Genomic DNA, 20462 nt, shown 5'->3' with positions numbered 1-20462 from the left:
GATACTCCTGGGTCAGTAGAGTAACACTGCTTGTGAGATGGCTTAAAAGCAGTGTTATTCATTTACCACAGGAGTCAATAACCTGTGGTACTGAGCTACTGCAGGTTGGTGACTTCCAAAGTAAATCAAGGTATGGTAAAAGTCTGCCTTATATCACTTGATAACTACCCCCCCCCCCCCCCTCCATAAATGGAATGAAATTAAATGCAGGCATGCACTTCCCTTTTGAAAACTGCCATTGGTTTATAGTATCTGTAGATAGTATCTATTTTTTTCTGCATCTGCAATTGCTAAAAACAACATCCATGGATTTGAAAAGCCACTCAATGAGGTCTATTTACTATTTATTTTAATTTTCACTAGTTGATTCCAGACTCCAATCGGTCTGAAGCATGGGTGCTCAAACCAGTCCTCAGAACACACCTAGACAGTTAGGATTTCAGGATATTCACAATGAATATGCATGAGATAGATTTTCATGCACTACCTCTATTGTATGCAAATCTATCTCATGCATATTCATTGTGGATAGCCTGAAAATCTGACAGGCTGGGTATGTCCTGAGGAGTGGTTGAGAATCCTTGGTCTGAAGTGTGTAATAATAAAACAAAAACCCCAGATAAAAATAGCCTCCAACAATTTCACTCTCCCTCTAAAATAAAACCCATACAATCCTTAAATATAACCATATAACCTAACCATCCCACCCCACTACCCTCATTCCCCTAAATTAACTTTGTATATCAGTCCTTGGAGATCTCCAAGCCAGTCTGTTTTTTTAAAGCTATCCACAATGAATATGCGTGAGATCTATTTGCCTGTACTGCCTCCATTATATGCAACTATATCTCATGCATATCATATTTTAAAAAGCAGAGTAGCCTGGGGTTCCCAGAGACCAGAGGTTTGTTAACTCCGTGCTATCAAAAAAACAAACAAACTACAATTCCAGTCCTCCCCTCATCTCTATATTTCCATCAACAGGCACAACCTCTTCCAAATGACCAAGCGTTCATTAAAACACCAGTTAATACAATTGAAAACATGCATTAAAAATCTGATCCAATATGCCTTAAAAATAGATGTCACATGCAAATATATGCAAAGCATCTCATTATTATGCAAAATAGATCATACAAGTTTAATGCAGCTTGCTTTAAACTTCACAGCCTATGCTATTCATGGAGACTTAACAATGGCTCAAGAGATATTGTTAAGTTTGCTCCGAAGCAGAAACTTAAAGAGACCTATGGGTAGTACGTACACCCCAATCACTTTTCCAACTCTCACAGGAACTCATCCAGCCCTGTGCCTCCCTAGAACCTACTGGGGTCTCCTTGGTGGGTAGTGGGTAGTGTCAGGATTGATTTGGAGGTGTTTGTGCCCACTGGCTCAATGACTCAGAATGGAAGTCTGACCCCCTAACAGTAATACCACAAAACTACAGCTAGGGGGACTAAAATTACCATTTTGAATCAAGAAACCAGTGATGCAGAAGCTTCTGGGGATTGCGCATACCTTGCCACTACCTATCAGGTGCTGGAAGGGTGACCATGGGTGAGGGATTATAAATGGATGGGAGAGCTGGAAGGATGATCATGGGTGAGGGATTATAAATGGACGGGAGAGCTTTTTGGGATTGAATTTTTGCCTAAGCACCAGCCCAATCTTTGGCCCACTATTTGTGGTTTGCTGGGGGCAGAAATGCATGGTATTCCCAGCTGCAGCAATATAAACATATATTTGCCAAGGAATTTATTAAGCAACAGGCTAGTAACTAGGCCTCTTTGATTCCATCCAAAAAAATAAGGCCCACAGTCATTCCTTTCCAGACTGTATTCCCTCAATCTGTCTACAAGTGCTTGTGTTATGTTCTTTCTAGCAGAACTGAATGAGGGCTATTTTCAGGTAGCCAATGTGCTATGGGCAAATATTTATGAAAAATATTCTGCCTGAGACTTATTCTAAACCTGTAGTTTGCTTGTTTGTTTTACAGGCATAGCTCTTAGTACACTTCCAATGTATTTGAGTGAAATATCACCCAAGCATATCCGTGGTTCTCTGGGACAGGTTACAGCAATATTAATCTGTGTTGGAGTGTTCAGTGGCCAGATATTGGGACTACCGGAACTCTTTGGAAAGGTAAAGCAGTTTCGACTGTATTATTTCTCAATGGAGGTTGAAGAAAGTGTGTACAGTAAGGGGGTACTTCTATAAGAAGCTGTCTATGTTTAGGTATCAAGTATGTGCTTAAAGGCCTATAGTCTAGTCATATACACTCATATATGAATACCTACACCTGTAAATGGCAATATTTTATCTACATGCTATTTTTTAAATACACGTCAGTCTCTGATGGAGTATATTTTGCAGGTGAGCATTCACATAGGTGGAATTTTGGTAGACCGTGGGTGGATGCACAGCTATGTATTTACCCCCTAATTCTATAAAAGTTGCTAAAAATTGCACATGGAAATTTGGGCACACCCAATTTGCACACAATTTAATTGCATAATGAGCTAATTTGCATGAATGAGTGTTTTTTTTTAACAAGTAATTATTGGCACATATTAGATTTAATTGAAATTTAGACGTGAGATCTGCATGTAAATTTTACGCATGAGTTTAAAAAACGGGGTATGGAAATGGTAGAGTCATGGGCGTGTCAAGGGTGGATCAGGGGTGTTCCATTAAGCATTTAGTTAGAGAGTAAGGGTGTCTGTACCTAAATTTAGATGCGAGTATTTGCACCACATTTTAGTTATTGCAAATGGTTGTGCCCAAAGTTAGGCGCGATTTTCGAGAGTAAACGTCAATCTACAAATCCATGCCCAATGTTAAGCGTGTTTTGAAGAATACCACTTTTTTGGCACCATATATAGAATTTATCCCCAAATTTTAGAATCATGTAATTTATGCACACACTTCTTCAATGTAGGTGTGAAGATTTACACCAGCTCTGTCTGGCATAAATTCTTCTTCATAAAAATATACAGGTACATTCTAGTCACTTAAATATAAAGGCCCTCTTACAGAATTATATTCCACATGCTCACAATGACACTGATACTTTTTTTTGTATTATTTCCAAAATTTGTTTCTCTGTAGACTATGCTAAAAACCATTTAGTGCATGATACAGTAAATGGCTTTAGCATGAAAAAAAATGATTTGATGTGTTCTAAAACACAGAAATGAAATAAAATTACCAAATGGAAAAACACAGTAAAAGAAAAACAAAAGAGTTTCCTCAGGTATACCTCTTTAAATTAAATGGAATCAAGGAACAGTGGAAAACTGAGACCATCTACAGAGTAATGTACATAGGTGAAATTTTCATGTAGGTGTATAGTTTATAAACTGAGTAATAGAAAAGAGACAGCAATCTGCGCAAACTGGGAGTGAACCCTTGTGCCATCGCCGGAAAGCTGGTTCTGGGAACCAACAAAGCCCCTGATGTCTTGTACGTTCTTTTGAAAATGCTCCTCCAGGTGTCTCAGTGATGAGGTGTCAATGATGAACTATCGTGGGATGAGATGACATGTCAAAGTATTAAAGAAGTACGCAGACAAGAGAAAGGAGGGAGGGAGAGGAGCAACAGGGGTGTTGTAGGATGAAAGCAACAGATTTTTACACTTATCTAGGTTGGCAAAAAACCTTGCACTGAACCTGATTGCTATCATAAAGTTGAGCTTGATGAACGTCTAGGCTTTTTGCAACCAAACTATGAAACTATATCATTATTAGATTGTTCTGCACAAATGAGACATTTGTACAGCTTTTTAAAAGTATAACTTGAATAGATCTTGACTTTAATTTTGTATTAGGTGAACACTTTACACAAAGGTCTGCCCTCAAGCTGAAATAATGAAAGCTCAGTCTATTATGTAAGAAACAAAAGAAGATCAATGGTCGCCAGAAATAGAGTCTTTTTATTCTGCCCTCAAGATCAGAAATAGCTATTTTTTTTTCAAGTTCTTGGATAATTTATATTTGTAGCTTTAGGACACAAGACTATTTTGCAGCTTGGTTGAAGAGAACTTGTGAAGGGCAAAGCACTCAAATGAAACAGATTTAAAAGCAGAATATTAATAACACTTTCTTTTAGCATCTTCTTGGTGAAATAGTAATGCCAAACACTGACAAGCATCAGTAAAGATTATATCTGATTTGTATGCTTTCAGCACTTCTAAATTCAATAAAATATTTTACAGACCCAGTTAATCCAGGTAAGATTTAATAAATATTGTTGTGTTTCTCAACTTTGTTTAAAAATCCAATAAAAATGGTTTGAACTTAAATAAACAAACATTGTTGAATAGGTGTGGGGGTAAATTTATAACAGGCTGCCTAGATTGTGCAGAAGTATGCACGTGGAGGGACATTTTTGAAAGGTCATCCATGTCTGAATTTGGATGTCCTCATGAAGATGTCCAAAATCAGGTAAGTATAATCAAAAAATAGTATGGACGTCCTTAGACATTCCAAAATCGCAGTGCAAAATGTCCAAATCAGGGATGTCCAAAGTGTAGTAAAAAGTACGTGTTTCTCACAGAACTGTAGAAGGACGTCCATCTTACAGAACCGCCGTCCTTCAGCAGTTCTGCAAGAAACACGTCCTTTTTAGTGTACTTCGCACTATGAATGTTATTTATATTTCCTGTACCTGGATGTTTCGCAAATACATTCATTGTACTTGCAGAACATCCAGGTACTAGAAATATAAGGAAAATTCATATTTTATTGTATATATGAAGAGGTTCGCACACTTGATAATGATCCTTATAAGGAAGGCTCCGCACGTATGAACATGTACTACTACTACTACTACTATTTAGCATTTCTATAGCGCTACAAGACGTACATATAAGGCCCCGCACGTGTGACAACGGTCCATGCACATCATGGACATCAATGTGTGATGGTCATCCACGTGCGGACCCATCATATATGGGTCAGAATGTTCACGTGCTAACCCATCCATATATGGGATGGTCGTCCATATATGGAACTGTGCATGTAAGGATGTCCATCACGCATATAAGGTGATGCACATTTTACAACGGCTATTCAGTGAGAATACATGTCTCTGAGAAGAGAGCCTAACTTCAGCGACGCTGAAAGGTTGTGCCTAGTGCACCTTTGCCTGAGGCACAAAAGGTGCCTATTCATGCACCACCTGCCACCGAGGACCGTCTCTATTAGAGCATGGACTCTAATTAGGGACACTCTGTAAAGGTAAGTGTTTGGGAATGCCCCCCTCCTCAGCACTGGGCCTGAGCTATCAGGTCCCCCTCCTGTAGCAACACATATAAGAGCTCCCTCAGCAATGTAAGCACTAACTGTAGTCTGCATTCAAGGGTAATCAGCGATATGTGCACATGCACATCCATTAATAGAAGCAATGTACTAGAAAGGAAAACCATTCCCACATCCCTGCAATACTGCACAGAAACAGTACTCTTTGTCCTCATGCCCACCTCAATGACATCACCTGTACCAATGTAATGTTGTCATGTCTCCCCCCCCCCCCCCCCCAATCAGTGTTGTGTGTCTCTCCAATTTGGCTTCCAAATGAATTTGTGTGCTGAAGGCAAGAAGGGCCATCCCCTGACTCCTGGTGTACAAACTTGTATCTTGCAAACGATTTGGCATAAGGAAGGACCTCGAGTCCCTGAGGCGCTGGTTTCGGCAATCTGGAGAGAGATCCCAGACCTCAACAGAAGAGTGCGATGGCGCCTCAGGGCTCGATGTAAGTATTATAAACAGGGCACCTGTAGTCATTTGTAAATGTATTTATTTAATAATGCAAATGTCGTGTACAATATCAGTTTCCATGTGGCTAATAGGCAAATAAGTAAGTCATAACACCTCTGTCCTAGATCAAGGCCTGAGGTTGCATCTACCCTCCCATGAATGTGGCTGCAACTTTCAACTAACCTCCTCTGAGATGAATGAGATGACATGCCTCACTTCTGTATCCCCCTTTCTGGGGTGGACACTGTTCCATGGTATTCCTGCCTGAGGTCCTACTTTTAGTGGATGTCATAGCCTCATATTAAAGTAATGTGCTTTCCCCCCTCCCCCCCCCCAAAAAAAAAAAACTGGTCCTGCAACCATAGTCACAACTCAAAATGCAAACATGCTGCTGAGGAATGAGTGTGCTCTGCCAACACATGCTGTGTACTCTGTGTCAGACCAGCTTCCAGGGTTCCGTGTCATGTCATCTCATGCATCTCACACCCCATGTGTATAGCCCAGGGCTCACCACTGACCCCACATTTCCCCATCCCTGCCTCATGCCAGTCAGCCAGCTTCTGCACTATTCAAGCCATGTTGAATGTGCTGATCTCAAGGACGATCCTTTTAAATACACAGGGCGGCAGCAGCAGCAGCAGGAGGAGGATGAGGAGGAGGCTGAGGCTGAAGCAGCACCGGTGGTGGAGGAGGAGGAGGAGGCGGTGGTGGTGGAGCCAGGGCACTGGGAGGTTTCCCCCTTGTAACCCATAGAGGGTTAAATAATTAAATTTTACCTGGGAGCCTCCGTGACCGGCCGTGGCTCCGGGGACATCGCGTCAGCTGCGGGGAAGATTTTTTAGAGGATTTCGCTGCAGTGTCCACGGCGGGGGCCCGGAGGGTTTTTGGCGCGAGAGCGCGTTGGCGCGTCGGCGCTATAGCGGCGGTAATGAGGCCGCATCGAGGGGCGGAGCGAAAGCGAAGAAGGGAGCCCGGGGAAAGCTTGGAGAGGGTTCTGGGCTCTGATTGGCCCTGCGTCGGCGTCTGACGTCGACGTAATGACGTCAGACGCACGTTTTTGACGCAGGGCCAGGGATTCCATAGGCTTAAAGGGAACCGGCTCTTTTAAAAGTGCAGAGCCGGTTCCGAAGAGAATAATGAGCCAGCGTGGGACCGGAGGAAGTGAGGAGAAGTGCTCCGATGCACTCCTTCAGCGGTTTTATTTGTTTTTTAAAATAAATCGGTCAGCTGCGATGTTAGCGCTGCACGCGCTGAATAGATAGGAGAGACGGGTGCAGAGGTGGGCACGAGCCAGCCACTAGCTCGTGGACGGAGCTGAGCAGGAGGCTCGTGCCAGAAGAGAGTAAGGAAGATTTTTGGGTTTCAGGAACAAAAAGGTATTAATATTTGCATTTATTTAAACAGCTGTTTATTTCTTTAGGTTTAAAATGTATTTAATATAATGTGCAAATGCTTTATTTGTGTACTGGGGGTTTAGAGTGCCTGGGGCTCGTGCTTAGAGCTCGAGCTCTGGCAGAGATGTCATCAGGTTCTAAACGGAGCAGTTGGCAGTTGGGAGGTAGGTGCAAAGCTGACCAGACCTGTAGTATAGGTCTCTGGTCAGTGGAGAGTGAAAACATTATAAAACCGGACAAATTAGAGTTTTGGGAAACGTGTGTGTATAGAGAGTGATTTAATATGATTGATTAATTTGTCTAAAGCCTGCCGCGTCTTTAAAGGCTTTTTGAAGTTGTGGTTGGGAACTGTGTGAGCTGGCTGAAGTGTTTAGGATAACATAAATTAATACAGTCAGCAAGGCTTAACTGTTTAATAAGCTGGTAAAGCTTGTGCAATGAACTACTTGTCCTGTGAGATGTACAGGACTAATAGGACAGTTTAAATGTTCATTCCTTACTGTCAGATTAAGCAGGGGTTTTGTGAATAATTTATAAGGAGGAAAGAAAATCCCTGCAGATTACAAAATTAATTTCTTTTATTGTTTAATATTTTAAAGTTAAAGTGCATACTGTGCTACTATGTGATTTCTGACTCAGAAGAGTTCAAACTCTCCGGTTTCCTTTGATGATCTCAGTGAGTCTGGTCATAAAGGAATAATTATTCTGAGAAACATTATTTGAAGGGTGGGATTAGATTAGGGTCAAACAATTATATATTTCTTTTATTGGGGAAGCTAGTTAGGGAAATATTTTTTTAAGAATAATTTATTGAAAAAAACCTATTTCTTTACAGAAGGAGGTAGGGTTTAGGGTTTTTCTTCATTGCTTTTTAAAGCTCAGGTTAGTAGGTACCCCGAACCACGTTCCTGCCTCTAGCTGACTGCAAAGATACGGTACCCAACGTTAAAGAAAGAAGAAGAGCAGAAGATATACAAGAAAGCAGCAAAACAAAAGCTAAGTTCATTGGTGTCCACATACAGAACAGCACAAAAACTGATTTACAAAAGACCAACAAAAGAGATAGAGAGAAAAACACAAACTATACTTACCTGATTGATAAAGGAGAAATCTGAAAAAGAAATAATAATAAAGAATCAATTCTTATAGAAGAGAGGAATGTTTAGTCAAAATCTTAAGATGAGATGCATATTTAGTTAATAAGTTTTGCTAAGATTAAATTATACTTATCTGATAAAATGTTGAAGTTGATCTGTTGAGTTGATATTGTACTGAAAAAAAATATATTGAATTGGTTAAACGGATAGGAACTTGACATATATCCATAACCTAAATAAAAAGTATAATTTATTGAATTATCTATGTAAAAGTCATTTGTTCTCCTGAGTTATAACAAAAATATAATAACAAATTTAGTTTTTATTCCTCTCCCCGTTTTAGAAACAGGGAGACGTGGCTAGTGTTAATGTCTGTACCTTTACCCTGTCCGATACACGATATTTTGCCCGAGGTATTCTAAGGGTATTGTAGGGTGAAGTATCGTGCCCAGGGTGAGGTCGCAGTTACACACATTAGGGTCATGGAGTGGCCTAGCCAGTCACCAGACCTTAATCCCATTGAAAACTTATGGAGGGAGCTGAAGCTGCGAGTTGCCAAGCGACAGCCCAGAACTCTTAATGATTTAGAGATGATCTGCAAAGAGGAGTGGACCAAAATTCCTCCTGACATGTATGCAAACCTCATCATCAACTACAGAAGACGTCTGACCGCTGTGCTTGCCAACAAGGGTTTTGCCACCAAGTATTAGGTCTTGTTTGCCAGAGGGATTAAATACTTATTTCCCTCTGCAGAATGCAAATAAATTCATATACTTTCCACAATGTGATTTTCCGGATTTAATTTGTGATGTGCTATCTCTCACTGTTACCAATAACCTACCCTTCAATTATGGGCTGCTCATGTCTTTGTCAGTGGGCAAACTTACAAAATCAGCAAGGGATCAAATACTTATTTCCCCCACTGTATATGTGGCCTTGGGAAAATGGTGAAAGCAGACTGGTTAATGTGCAGGTCCAATACCACCTTAGGCAAGAACTTAGAATGCATGCTGAGCATGACCATATTATGATGAAATATAATTTAAGAGATACACGTCAACAGGGCCTGGAGCTCTCTGACTGTAGGCTCAAGAGATCACAAAAATGGCCTTCCAGGTCATGCACTTGAGTTCAAAACAGTTAAGAGCCTCAAAGTGAGCTTTCATCAGATGAATAAGATCTGGAGGAGGACCTGATGATAGGTTTCAACTGAAGTAAGCCCTATATGAATCTCATAATTAAAGGCTGCACAAAAATAGGATTTATGACTAAGGGGCCCTTTTTCTAAGCTGTGTAGGTGCGTACGTGTGTCCTACGCATATCAATTTTGAACTACCACCCAGCTATCGCGTGGCCTGGCGGTAAAGTCATTTTTTACGTGCATTCACTAGGCGTCCTGGAAATTTTCCATCGTGCATCACTAACTGGACGGTAATCGGCATTGTATGAGTGTAGATCATTACCGCCCAGTTAAAGCGTGAGACTTTACCATTAGGTCAATGGGTAGCAGTAAGGTCTTGGGCCCAAAATGGACACGTTCCAATTTTTATTTTCCCACATGCCCATTTTCAGCCCCCCAAAAAGGCCTTTTTTTGCAGGCGCACTGAAAAATGGACTTGCGCGTGTCCAAAGTCAACTCCAACAGAAGGAAATTCCTCCACACGCGTCTACATCAGCGCAGGCCATTTTTCTGTTCACCTTAGTAAACGGTCCCCTAAATGATAATACTAATGCAAGTACTTGAAAGACATACTGTTTTAATTTAGACATATGGGATATGGAGCACAATTTATATTGTTAAAACTGTTCAGCAAATGATAAAGAAGAATTTGAAGGTCTGGACATGTCTAGGGAGATACTCCCTAGAAAACATCCTTTGACTTGTTTTAACCACATGACTCTCTGATACCCTATAAAACACAAAAATTTAAAATTTATTCTGAAAATGTATGTATAAGTATTTGAATTTAAACTTTTTTTTGAACATAAGCTGTCTTAAATAGAAGAATTTCAGTTAGTCCATAAAGATTACTACTTACATTTTGAGCTACACAGCTCTGTCTGTTTTTATGCTCTCTTCCCATTATAATTCAGAGTGGAAAGTTAAGGGACAGTTTTTTGTACTTTTGATTTGACACGCATTTGTACACCAGATCTAGGGTTGGCATATATGGGTTTGTCTAAATACAGCATTTATGTATGTAATATACAGGATTCTGTAAATGGCCCATGTAAATGCTATCCCTGCTTATGACACACCCATGCTCCTACCCTATGAATGCCCCATAGCAATTATGTGCTAAGCCATTTTAATGCATAATTATAGAGTTGCAGTTAGGTTTGCTGCTGCCATATATGCATGCAATATAAATATATTGCATAAATATAAATATAAGCAAGCAACTTCCCAAATTCTATATATCTTGCTTAGCTTTAAGTGTTCAAAGCTAAGCATATTCCATAACAACACATATAACTTAATTGGCTTAACAAGCCAGTGTTTTAACAGCACTTAACAAGCAATAATGAGCACTAATTGGCAATAATTAGAATTTATGCACATAATTTGCTAAGTATATTCTGTAATGAACTGCTCCTAATTTGTAAAGCACGTAATTTATTGTGGACATGGGTGGGGAAATGGGTATTTCATGGGCATTCCCAAATTTACACGCATTGTTGTAGAATATGGCCCAGTATGCTTAAATCTACGTTCCGGGATTTATGCTATGTTTTCGTTGGTATAAATGGAGGCATGTAGTATTAGGCGCTGGAATATCAACTAAGTGTATTTTATATAATGCGCCTAAAAATTAGTGCATACTAATGCTTGAAACACCGATATATTCCTATGGGTGTCTCTAACATTAGCGCAGGCTCATTTTTAGTGTGTGCTAAAAACGCTAGTGCACCTTAGTAAACAGGGCCCTCAATTTTAATGCATAGCCATTTACCGCCCACTAAAACAAGCCCTTTTTCCCAGCCACGGTAAAAACTCACCCAGCACGCACCAAATTCACACGTCCAGACTACCGCAAACCACTTTTTACGACAGCTTACTAAAAAGTCTGCTAAAGTTTTAGCAGCATGATCTAAAATATTTAAAGGATAAGTTTTAATGCATAACCCTCTCTGATTTTTCTTTATGAACTGTTTTCTGTTTGTTTGTTGACTTTCTAAAAGAGAATATTAATGCTCACATTGTATTTGTTTTAAGGAATCTCTTTGGCCATGCCTGTTTGGAGTGATTATTGTTCCTGCACTGATACAACTGGCCATTTTGCCCTTTCTTCCTGAGAGTCCCCGCTACTTGCTACTTGAAAAACACGATCAAGCGGGAGCAGAAAAAGGTATTGTACTAATTATTATTTGTTACATTTGTATCCCACATTTTCCCACCTTTTTGCAGGCTCTGTGTGGCTTACATATGACCGTTAACGGCGTTAGCCGATTCCAGTCTGAACAAATACATAGTATGAATGAATACAAAGTGATATTGTGGTAGAATGAGGTACATGTATGGTAGGTACAATTGGGGGGAACTTAGGGAGGGAAAGGGGGAAGAAGAGTCAGGTAATGTCCGTTATGGTCTTTGGTTACATTGTGTCGCAAGTGTCCAGGTATTTTTATGTTGGGTTGGTGGGGTATGCTCTTCTCAACTGGTCTGTCTTTAGTGCTTTCCGGAAATTTAGGTGGTCGAGCGTGGTTTTTACTGCTTTTGGTAATACGTTCCATAGTTGTGCGCTTAATTAATTAATCAGTCATTCGTCATGATTTATATTTTAGCTGTATTGTATCTTTTTTTAATTGAAAGAAAATTCAGTCACCATTCGATAATGTCTAATATTTGTTAAATCGGCATCTATGAAGGCAGTTAGTGTGGTATTCAAGCAGTGCAGAAAGTCCAACTTAGAACTAATGAAGCCTGCTTCCTGGAACTCGTCTATCTGTGGTCTATGCATTTGCATACATCCAGAAAACACACCCTTGACAAAATCCTCATATTCTGTCTGATTTGTCCTGGAAATCTACAGTGGAACTGAAAGAGAAGCAGACCATATGAAGAAAAGCAGTCTTTATTGGTTCATCAATACTCACAAGTTTCACATACAAGTGCCCAACATGGCCATGTTTCGTCAAAACCAGATGCATCACGGGCAAGAAACGGAAACATTAAACATTAACCCCCCCTGCTTACAAAGCCGTGTGCTAATGTCGAAACAGCTCATTCACTTTGAATGGGCTGTGTCGGCATTGCTGCGCGGCAGCTGCTAGCACGGTATAATAAACAGGGGGTAAGGTACATTAAAAATAAATAAATTCGGTGGTGCAGGGCAGGAGGAGTTGCAGTGTTGCTATTGGGGCTGGGGAGGAGGAATTGGCTGCAGGAACAAGGAGGTGAAGAATTTCCGGTTTTCATGTCATTGAATGACATTGGTGCTGCAGTTGGTGCTGTAGTAGTGCTGATGTCATTCAGTCTGCACATGCACAGAAGCGCTGTAGGCCTGAGGTTTTTGTGGAGGAGCACCGGAGCGATGTTGACTGCCTGCCTGCACCAGAGAACCGGGAGGCAAGAGGAAACGGCTCAGGACAGTGCAGGTGGGCAGGAGTTGGTTCGGGAAAGGAGTTGGAGTGGCTGTGAGGTTTGGGATCGTGGCTTCTGAACGTGCATGCGCCTGGAGGAGAGCCCGATTGGGTGAATAGAGTATGAGCTTGATGCCGGCTCAAGGCAGAGCTGTGCAGCGGGTGCGTGATGAAAATAAGAAAGAAAAAAAATATATAGCCACATACGAGAAAAGAAAAAAAAGATATGAAAAGGAAAATATTAAAGGCTGTTTAATTTAATATCGGAAAGTGGTTAATGGATTGTAGGGCTGCGTTTTTGTTATCTTAGGAAATTGTTGCTGCAGGGGTTGTCAGAACCTAATTATTAAAGCATGAGTCAGTGACACTGAAAAGTGTTTTTTTCAATTTTATCTGAGAGCAGTGCTGAAATGATTTTCAGTATTGTATCTGTTGCTAGAAACCTAAGCATCAGAATTTTTTATATTGGTTGATCTGATTGCTTAAGTTCCTTATTAAAGTAAGAATTAAGGTTTTCGGGGTCCTTTTACTAAGGTGCGCTGAAAAATGGCTTGCGGTAGTGTAGGCATGGATTTGGGGCACGCGTCGATCCATTTTTCAGAGCGCCTGTAAAAAAGGCCTTTTTAGAACTTTTTGCCAAAAATGGATGTGCATCAAAATCAAAATTGCCACGCGTTGATTTGGGGGCTGCGACCTTACTGCCAACCATTGACCTAATGGTAAAATCTCACGCAGTAACCATGCGGCAATGACCTATGTGAATCAAATGCCACTTGGCGCGCGTCTAATACATAGGTCCGAAAATATCGGATGTGCACCAAAAATGAAATTACCGCAAGATCCATGCGGTAACTCCATTTTTGTGCACGTTGTGTATGTGTAGACATGTGGCTTATTGAAAGGGCCCCTTTGTGTGGCATTTGAAGGACTGAATTAATTGTATACATGGCTCAATTTCACTAGAAGGAGCATGCAGGACCTGAGGGGAAGAGAGAGAGCAGGGCAGGCAATGCGGCAGCACCAGAGACCGGCACTGGACAAGTCCAAAAAATTATATTGGGCCAATATTCAGTCAGCATTTAAAAAAAAATGTTAGTTGCTGTGGACTTTTTATATCCAGGTATCCAGTACTGGATGTACCTAGATACTGGTGCTGAATTTCCTGGTATGAAGTAGGCACCAACACTAATCCAGGTACTGGCAATATTCAGGTTGGTAGCGGATAACTACCCAGATAAATCTAGGACAGTCTTTTGCTGTTTCTAACTTTATCTTGATATTTATCCATTTACCCCTGGATTCTATATAGCGCGCCCAGAGATCCGCACCAAAATCCAGACATATTCTATAATAGCGCATGTAACTTAATTGGCTTAACAAGCTAATCAGCGTTCATAACAGCACTTAAGAAGCAATAATAAGCTATAATTGGTAATAATTAGAATTTATGTGCATAACTCACCAAGCTTATTCTGTAAAGAACTGCACCTAAATTCTAAAAGGGGCATGGCTATTGGCAGGGAAATGGACACTTTGTGGGAGGTTCAAAATTTACGAACATAGTTATAGAATATGGTCCAGTACATATCAAGCTACATGCAGGGATTTATGCCATGTTTTCATTGGTGTAAATGGAGGCGCATAGTTTTAGGCGCTTGGATATCAACTAAGTGTATTCTTATACCGCACCTAAATCTAGGCACCACTTATAGAATATGCCTAGGCAGAAATGTTAACAACAAGGACTTTTTAGGCACCGTATATAGAATCTGGCCCTTAGTGGACTGAATATCACTGCTAACTGGGTAACTCCCTACTCTGCCTTAACTCCACCCATTGACCGCCCTGGAATTACACATAGAATACCAAGATGATCTGACTGAATATGCTCAAAATCCAGGTATGAGCCCGGTCAGCAGGATGTATCGGCTTAGCTGCCCTTCCTACCTGGATAAGTCCTATTGAGTATTGAACCCTATATGTCTTTTCCATTTTACAATGGCAATGCATATTTTAAAGAATTTCTTCCTCAAAATTTACACCTTCTATGCAACGGAGATCCAAATCTGATCTGTGCCTTTACAATTTCAGTACAGCGCTGATCTTCTTTTCTCTCTCTCAGTAACTGGGCAACAATAGTTTAAAAGAAACTCTCTCTCTCTCTCACCCTTCCGCCCCTATCAATTGGAGAGCTCTTAAGCCTTTGCGCCTTTATCTTGTTAGTCTTTACATTATTGTCCTCCTAATCCTTCACAGTCCTTTAACAGCAACAAAAAAAAAGACAGCTTTCAGGAGAAAAAAAAACAGTATACACTGCAGCAGTAGTCTGCAGCCATTTGCTGCCAAAGAACAAAAAATGTCTTCATTCATTTCAGTGCATGAGTGGTTAATTGTTCACATGCTGACAGGAAGGCAGATATAGTAAAAAAAAAAGCCCACTGCCATGTGATGGGTCACCTCCATATCCCCCCCCCCCCCCCCCACACACACACCAAAAGAAATTTCCCTGATTCCCTACCCCCTAAATTAATCTCAATCCATAACCCCCTGAGATGATCCTTGATCCTCTGACTTTCCAATCCCCTCAACCTTCCAAACAAATAGCCCTGGTGTCTATTGGCCATTTAATCCTACCTTCTGTTTTCTGTCCAATAATCAATTCCTAATCCAGAAAATCCTATCCCATGACTTTTTAATTTTCTGAGGAGTCATGAGGAACTTTATCAAAAGTTTTCTGAAAATCTAGATACACTACATCAACCGGCTCACCTTTATTGACATGTTTATTCACACCTTCAAAGAAATGAAGCAAATTGGTGAAGCAAAACTTCCCTTGGCTGCAGTGGCGTAGCCACAGGTGGGCCTAGGTGGGCCCTGGCCCACCCACTTAGGGCTCAGGCCCATCCAACAGTAGCACACGTTTAGCAGTAGCTGGTGGAGATCCCAAGCTCTGCCAGCTGAAGACTAACCCTGATGGTAATGGAGACGCTACTCTCCACGATACTGGCACCTGTGCATGCTCTTTTTTCAGTGCATGCCTGCTGCAGACTGCCAAACTGGAAAGAAGCATTTTCCTACCAGCTGAGATATTTTTTAGTGGTGGTTTGGGGGGGGGGGGGGGAGAACACTTGGTGCCCACCCACTTCTTGCCTATGCCCACCCAAAATCTGTTGTCTGGCTACGCCCCTGCTTGGCTGAATCCATGCTGACTCTGTCCCATTAAACCATATTTGTCTTTGTGTTTCATTCTTTATAATAGTTTCCACTATTTTGCCCAGCACTGAAGTCATGCTTACACCCACACCTTTTTGAATTCTGTCACTGTTTTTATATCTATCACCTTCCTTAGAAGGGCATGCCAGGTATCAACCACCCTTTCCATGAAAAAGAATTTCCTAACATTACTCCTAAGTCTATCATCCCGCATCCTCAGGTCGTGTTCTCTAATTTTACCATTTCCCCTTCTCGGGCAAACATTTATTTCTATATTAATATCTTTCAATAATTTAAATGTCTGTATCATACCTCCTCTGTCCCTTCTTTCCTCTTGGCTATACATTTTCGGGTCTTCCAGTCTCTTCTCATATGTCTTTTGGCGCAAGCCCCATATTTTTCTCACCTTCCTCTACACTGTTTCTAGTCTTTTTACATCCTCTTGTTATCCTAATTAGCATAATTAACTATTAGTTAACACTATAAATAAAGAGATGTACTAGGGGTGGGTGGGCTTTGGGGAGGGAATGAAGACTGAACTAGGCCCTACTGTGTCTTCTAGAGGCTATATGTTAATGCTGTAAGCTGTGATAGTTAAGTTTCTACCTCTGGCTGAAAATTCAAATTTAAAATTATGGAGAAAAAGGTTTTACACTATGGAAACTAGCTAATAAATAAAGTTTGCTGTATTTTAATTCAAACTCTCTATGTCAATGAACCCACAATTTCTTTTTTTATCCCAATCTTTAAATCACCAAAGCACAGAGCAAAATAATGTTCAATTGCCCAGACTAATATATTCTTCTCTCAGAACACAGAGGATCCCCTCTATAGAAAGATAATGGAATCAAAACTAAACTGATTGGTGCTTAAGACAGCACTCTAGTAGTTGGAAGTAAGGCCAGTGCTGTATCACAGAAAGTTGGTATATCAAATGTATGACCCATACCCATACCATATGGCTTATGTCCCGAATATGGCAAGACCAAACTGGATGCCTTAACAGATTGTTCTGTAACACTACAAGTAAGTTTTAGCATGGCCAACCCATGCTTCTCCCATGGTCATGCCCCCTTTTGTGATTTGCATGGTAGAACTTATGTTTATTTATTTGTTAAATTTGTATCCCACATTTCCCACCTATTTGCAGGCTCAATGTGGCTTACATAGTACTACTACTACTACTACTATTTAACATTTCTAAAGCGCTACTAGGGTTACGCAGCGCTGTATAATTTAACATAAAGGACAGTCCCTGCTCAAAGAGCTTACAATCTAAAGACACAGGCGTTCGCCAATTCCGGTATGAACAAATACAGTAATGTGGTAGAATAAGGTTCGTGTGTACAGCGAGTACTGCACATAAATTCTAATTAGTCCCAATTAGTGCTTGTTAATATTCAATTATCAGTGTTGATTGACTTATTATTCAATTAAGTTATGCACACAACTCGACCGATTTGCACACATAACTCAAGGCACCATATATAGAATCCGGGGGATAATTTGTACACTGCTGTGAATATCTAGTAGCACTATAGAAATGATTATTAGTAGTACTAACCATTTTCGTAACAGAATAATAATGGAAGGGTTCATTTACCGCCCAAAATATGTCTGAAAACAGCAGCTAACCTATCACCAAACAAATAAATACCATTGCCGTAGTAAATAACTTTATCCCACAGGCTACTACTACTAACATGATAACAAAACAGTGGAGAAAAGACCTCAGATGAGCATGTGATACTAAACTGTTGTTCTCTTTCAAGAACAAGCACCAAAATCATAATCATCGGCCTAAAAACTCTAGATATTTTGTGTTCTCAAAAAAATATGTATATTTCATGTGTGAATAAATTGTTAGGAGTTCAAATGAGATCTCCTTACAAATTTGTGCAATAATTCACAAAATTTTACTGATCTGATAAAAACTGTGTAACTTCTCATATTGGTATCTCTCAATGCTGTGCTGTAGACTTCATATCACAAATCTGATAGCATTCCGATAGGGATCCCCAGTGTGAAAGACATGATGGTTGCTTGAATTGTACAAAAGAAGAATCAGATCTGATGAGAGGGGGTTCCCAAATTTTGTACAATTCAAGCAACTTTTGAAAACTCACATTCTTCAATTAGCCTTTGGCTATTCGGTTTCTGCTTCTTGAAAATCATAATGCCTTTGGCCAGCTGGGCTGGTTCCCGTTACTGTAGAGCACAACATTGTTATTCTATTCCTTGTTTTTGACCTTTTCAATGAGTGGTTACTGTTCTTTTTATATTGTAGTTGCAAGAACCACAGAAAGGTGATATATCAAGTCCCATTCCCTTTCCCTTTCCACCCCCCCCCCCCCCCCCCCCCATATTGGTGTTCTTTTTCCATCCTGTAAAGCAGTTTATCCAACTTTGTTGTAATAGCAGTATATTATTATTTTTTAATAAGCTCTAAACTCTAATCATGTTATTTTACTGTTAACCTCAGTTATTAGTAGCTAGGTCTTATTGCATCAAATGGGACCTATGCTAAAATAACACAAGTTAATAGTGAAGTAATACATCTGAACAGTAGTGTACATTGATAACTATACTCCTGGGATGGATACATTTAAGTGGTTAGCCTGATGAACTTTCAAAGGCTTACTTTGCTGGCCAGAAAGCTTTTAATATGAACCACAGAGTGACTGACTTACTCTGGTTTACAGAGCCAGTGATTACCAGATGGTATTTGAATTAGCATCACAGGAGTTCCAGTTGTTTGTTGTTCAGTATGGAAATCACTGGAACTGTTCACATTAATGATTACTAAAATAATCAGTGAAGTGTTTGTTCGGTCTCTGTGCATGAAATGTTTTCATTTTCTCTTTCTTGTGCATTTTGATTTTCTTAGTTTTCCTCTCCCCCTCTCCCCATTCTCTAACACTTCACAGCATTTCTCATCATTAGCCATTTTTGTTACTGATTTCTCCAAAGCTTTGCAACAGCTGTCACGTCTCATGGAGTATTCATAAATATAGCCCCCAGATGTGAAACATAGGATAATGCAGATGCCCACAGCTGACTATGAGTGCATCTCTACTTTCCCTCAGATAATTATTTGATTTATCAAAACCTGTCCTATGCTCTTTTAGAAATTCATTCTGATGATTGTGCTGTACTTGTTCTTTGGTAAGAGAACTCATGAAGCCATGCTGCTCTCACAATCATCTTCTAAATTATTGTGCCAGGCTCTCTCTATATATTTTTGCACTATCATAGCCATAAACATAAAAGGACTTAGTGGATGTTAATGGGAATGTGCTACAATTAGTGTGTACCTGCCTATAAAATAAAGGAATGCTACAGGTGAATTAAGATTTAGCAGGTGTGAAGTGAATTGTGTTGTATGTTCACATGATCTAAAATTTAAAACCTGTATGCTCACATTCCAGTTTGTATTCTATTTCAAGAAATCCACGTACAGGATACATTGAGGGTTATTCATGGAGAAGATAGTGCTGGAACAGAAGACAATATAGGAAGTGTGGAGAAAGGGACAGGGAAGAGACAGAATGAGCAGAATTAGAAAAGGATCAAAGAAGAGTGAGCAAAATGATTAAAGGGATGGAACGCCTCTCATGAGGAAATGCTTAACAGATTAGGACTCTTCAGTTTGCAAAACAGATGACTGAGTGGGGGGGGGGGGGGGGGAGGGATATGATTGAGGTCTACAAAATACTAAATGGTATAGACCAGGTAAACCTAAATCAATGTTTTACTCTTTCAAAATGTACAAAGACTAGGGGACACTCAAGGAAGTTACATAATACTACTTTAAAAATGAACATGATAAAATAATTTTTCACTCAATTAATAGTTAAGCTCTGGAACTCATTGCCAGAGGATATGGTATCAATGGTTAGGGTATCTGGCTTTAAAAAGGGTATGGACAAATTCCTGTAGAAAAAGTCCATAGTCTGCTATTGCGATAGATGTTGGAAAAGCCACTTGTCGCTGGGATCAGTAGCATGAATCTTGCTACTATTTGGGATTCTGTCAGGTACTTGTGACCTGAACTGACCACTACTGGAAGCAAGATCTGGGCTACATGGATCATTGGATTGACCCAGTATGGCTATTCTTATGTTCTTATATTCTTATGTAGACGACAAGCAAGAAATGACACCCAACATCCACTTGTGCATTAACAAAAATAATCCACATTTACTTAGATAAGAAAGTGTATTTTCAAACCAAAGGATCACCAATAAAAGGTATTTTTCAAACATTGTATACTGTAATGGATAAAGCACAACGTTTCAGCATACAATATTGGTTCATTGTACAAGTTCCAACCAACCACCACGATTATGTTGAAATATTCGAATGCTTGTGTCCTATCTTTTGAATGGTCTCAGGTAGTAACAGTTAGTAAAGAAGTG

At 40.1% G+C, this 20462-nt stretch overlaps 1 protein-coding gene across 1 annotated transcript in view; it reads left to right on the top strand.

Annotated features, from left to right (window-relative positions):
• SLC2A9 (solute carrier family 2 member 9) overlaps positions 1–20462 on the top strand; it is a 200305-nt gene that overhangs the window by 86534 nt on the left and 93309 nt on the right. Inside the window, exons 6-7 of the mRNA XM_030191186.1 lie at positions 1997–2142; positions 11465–11597. Coding sequence (XP_030047046.1) covers positions 1997–2142; positions 11465–11597 — 279 coding nt within the window. The remainder of the gene's footprint in view (positions 1–1996; positions 2143–11464; positions 11598–20462) is intronic.

Source organism: Microcaecilia unicolor, chromosome 2, assembly GCF_901765095.1.
Source record: "Microcaecilia unicolor chromosome 2, aMicUni1.1, whole genome shotgun sequence".
NCBI lineage: Eukaryota > Metazoa > Chordata > Amphibia > Gymnophiona > Siphonopidae > Microcaecilia > Microcaecilia unicolor.
This window is presented reverse-complemented; position numbering and strand designations above follow the sequence as displayed.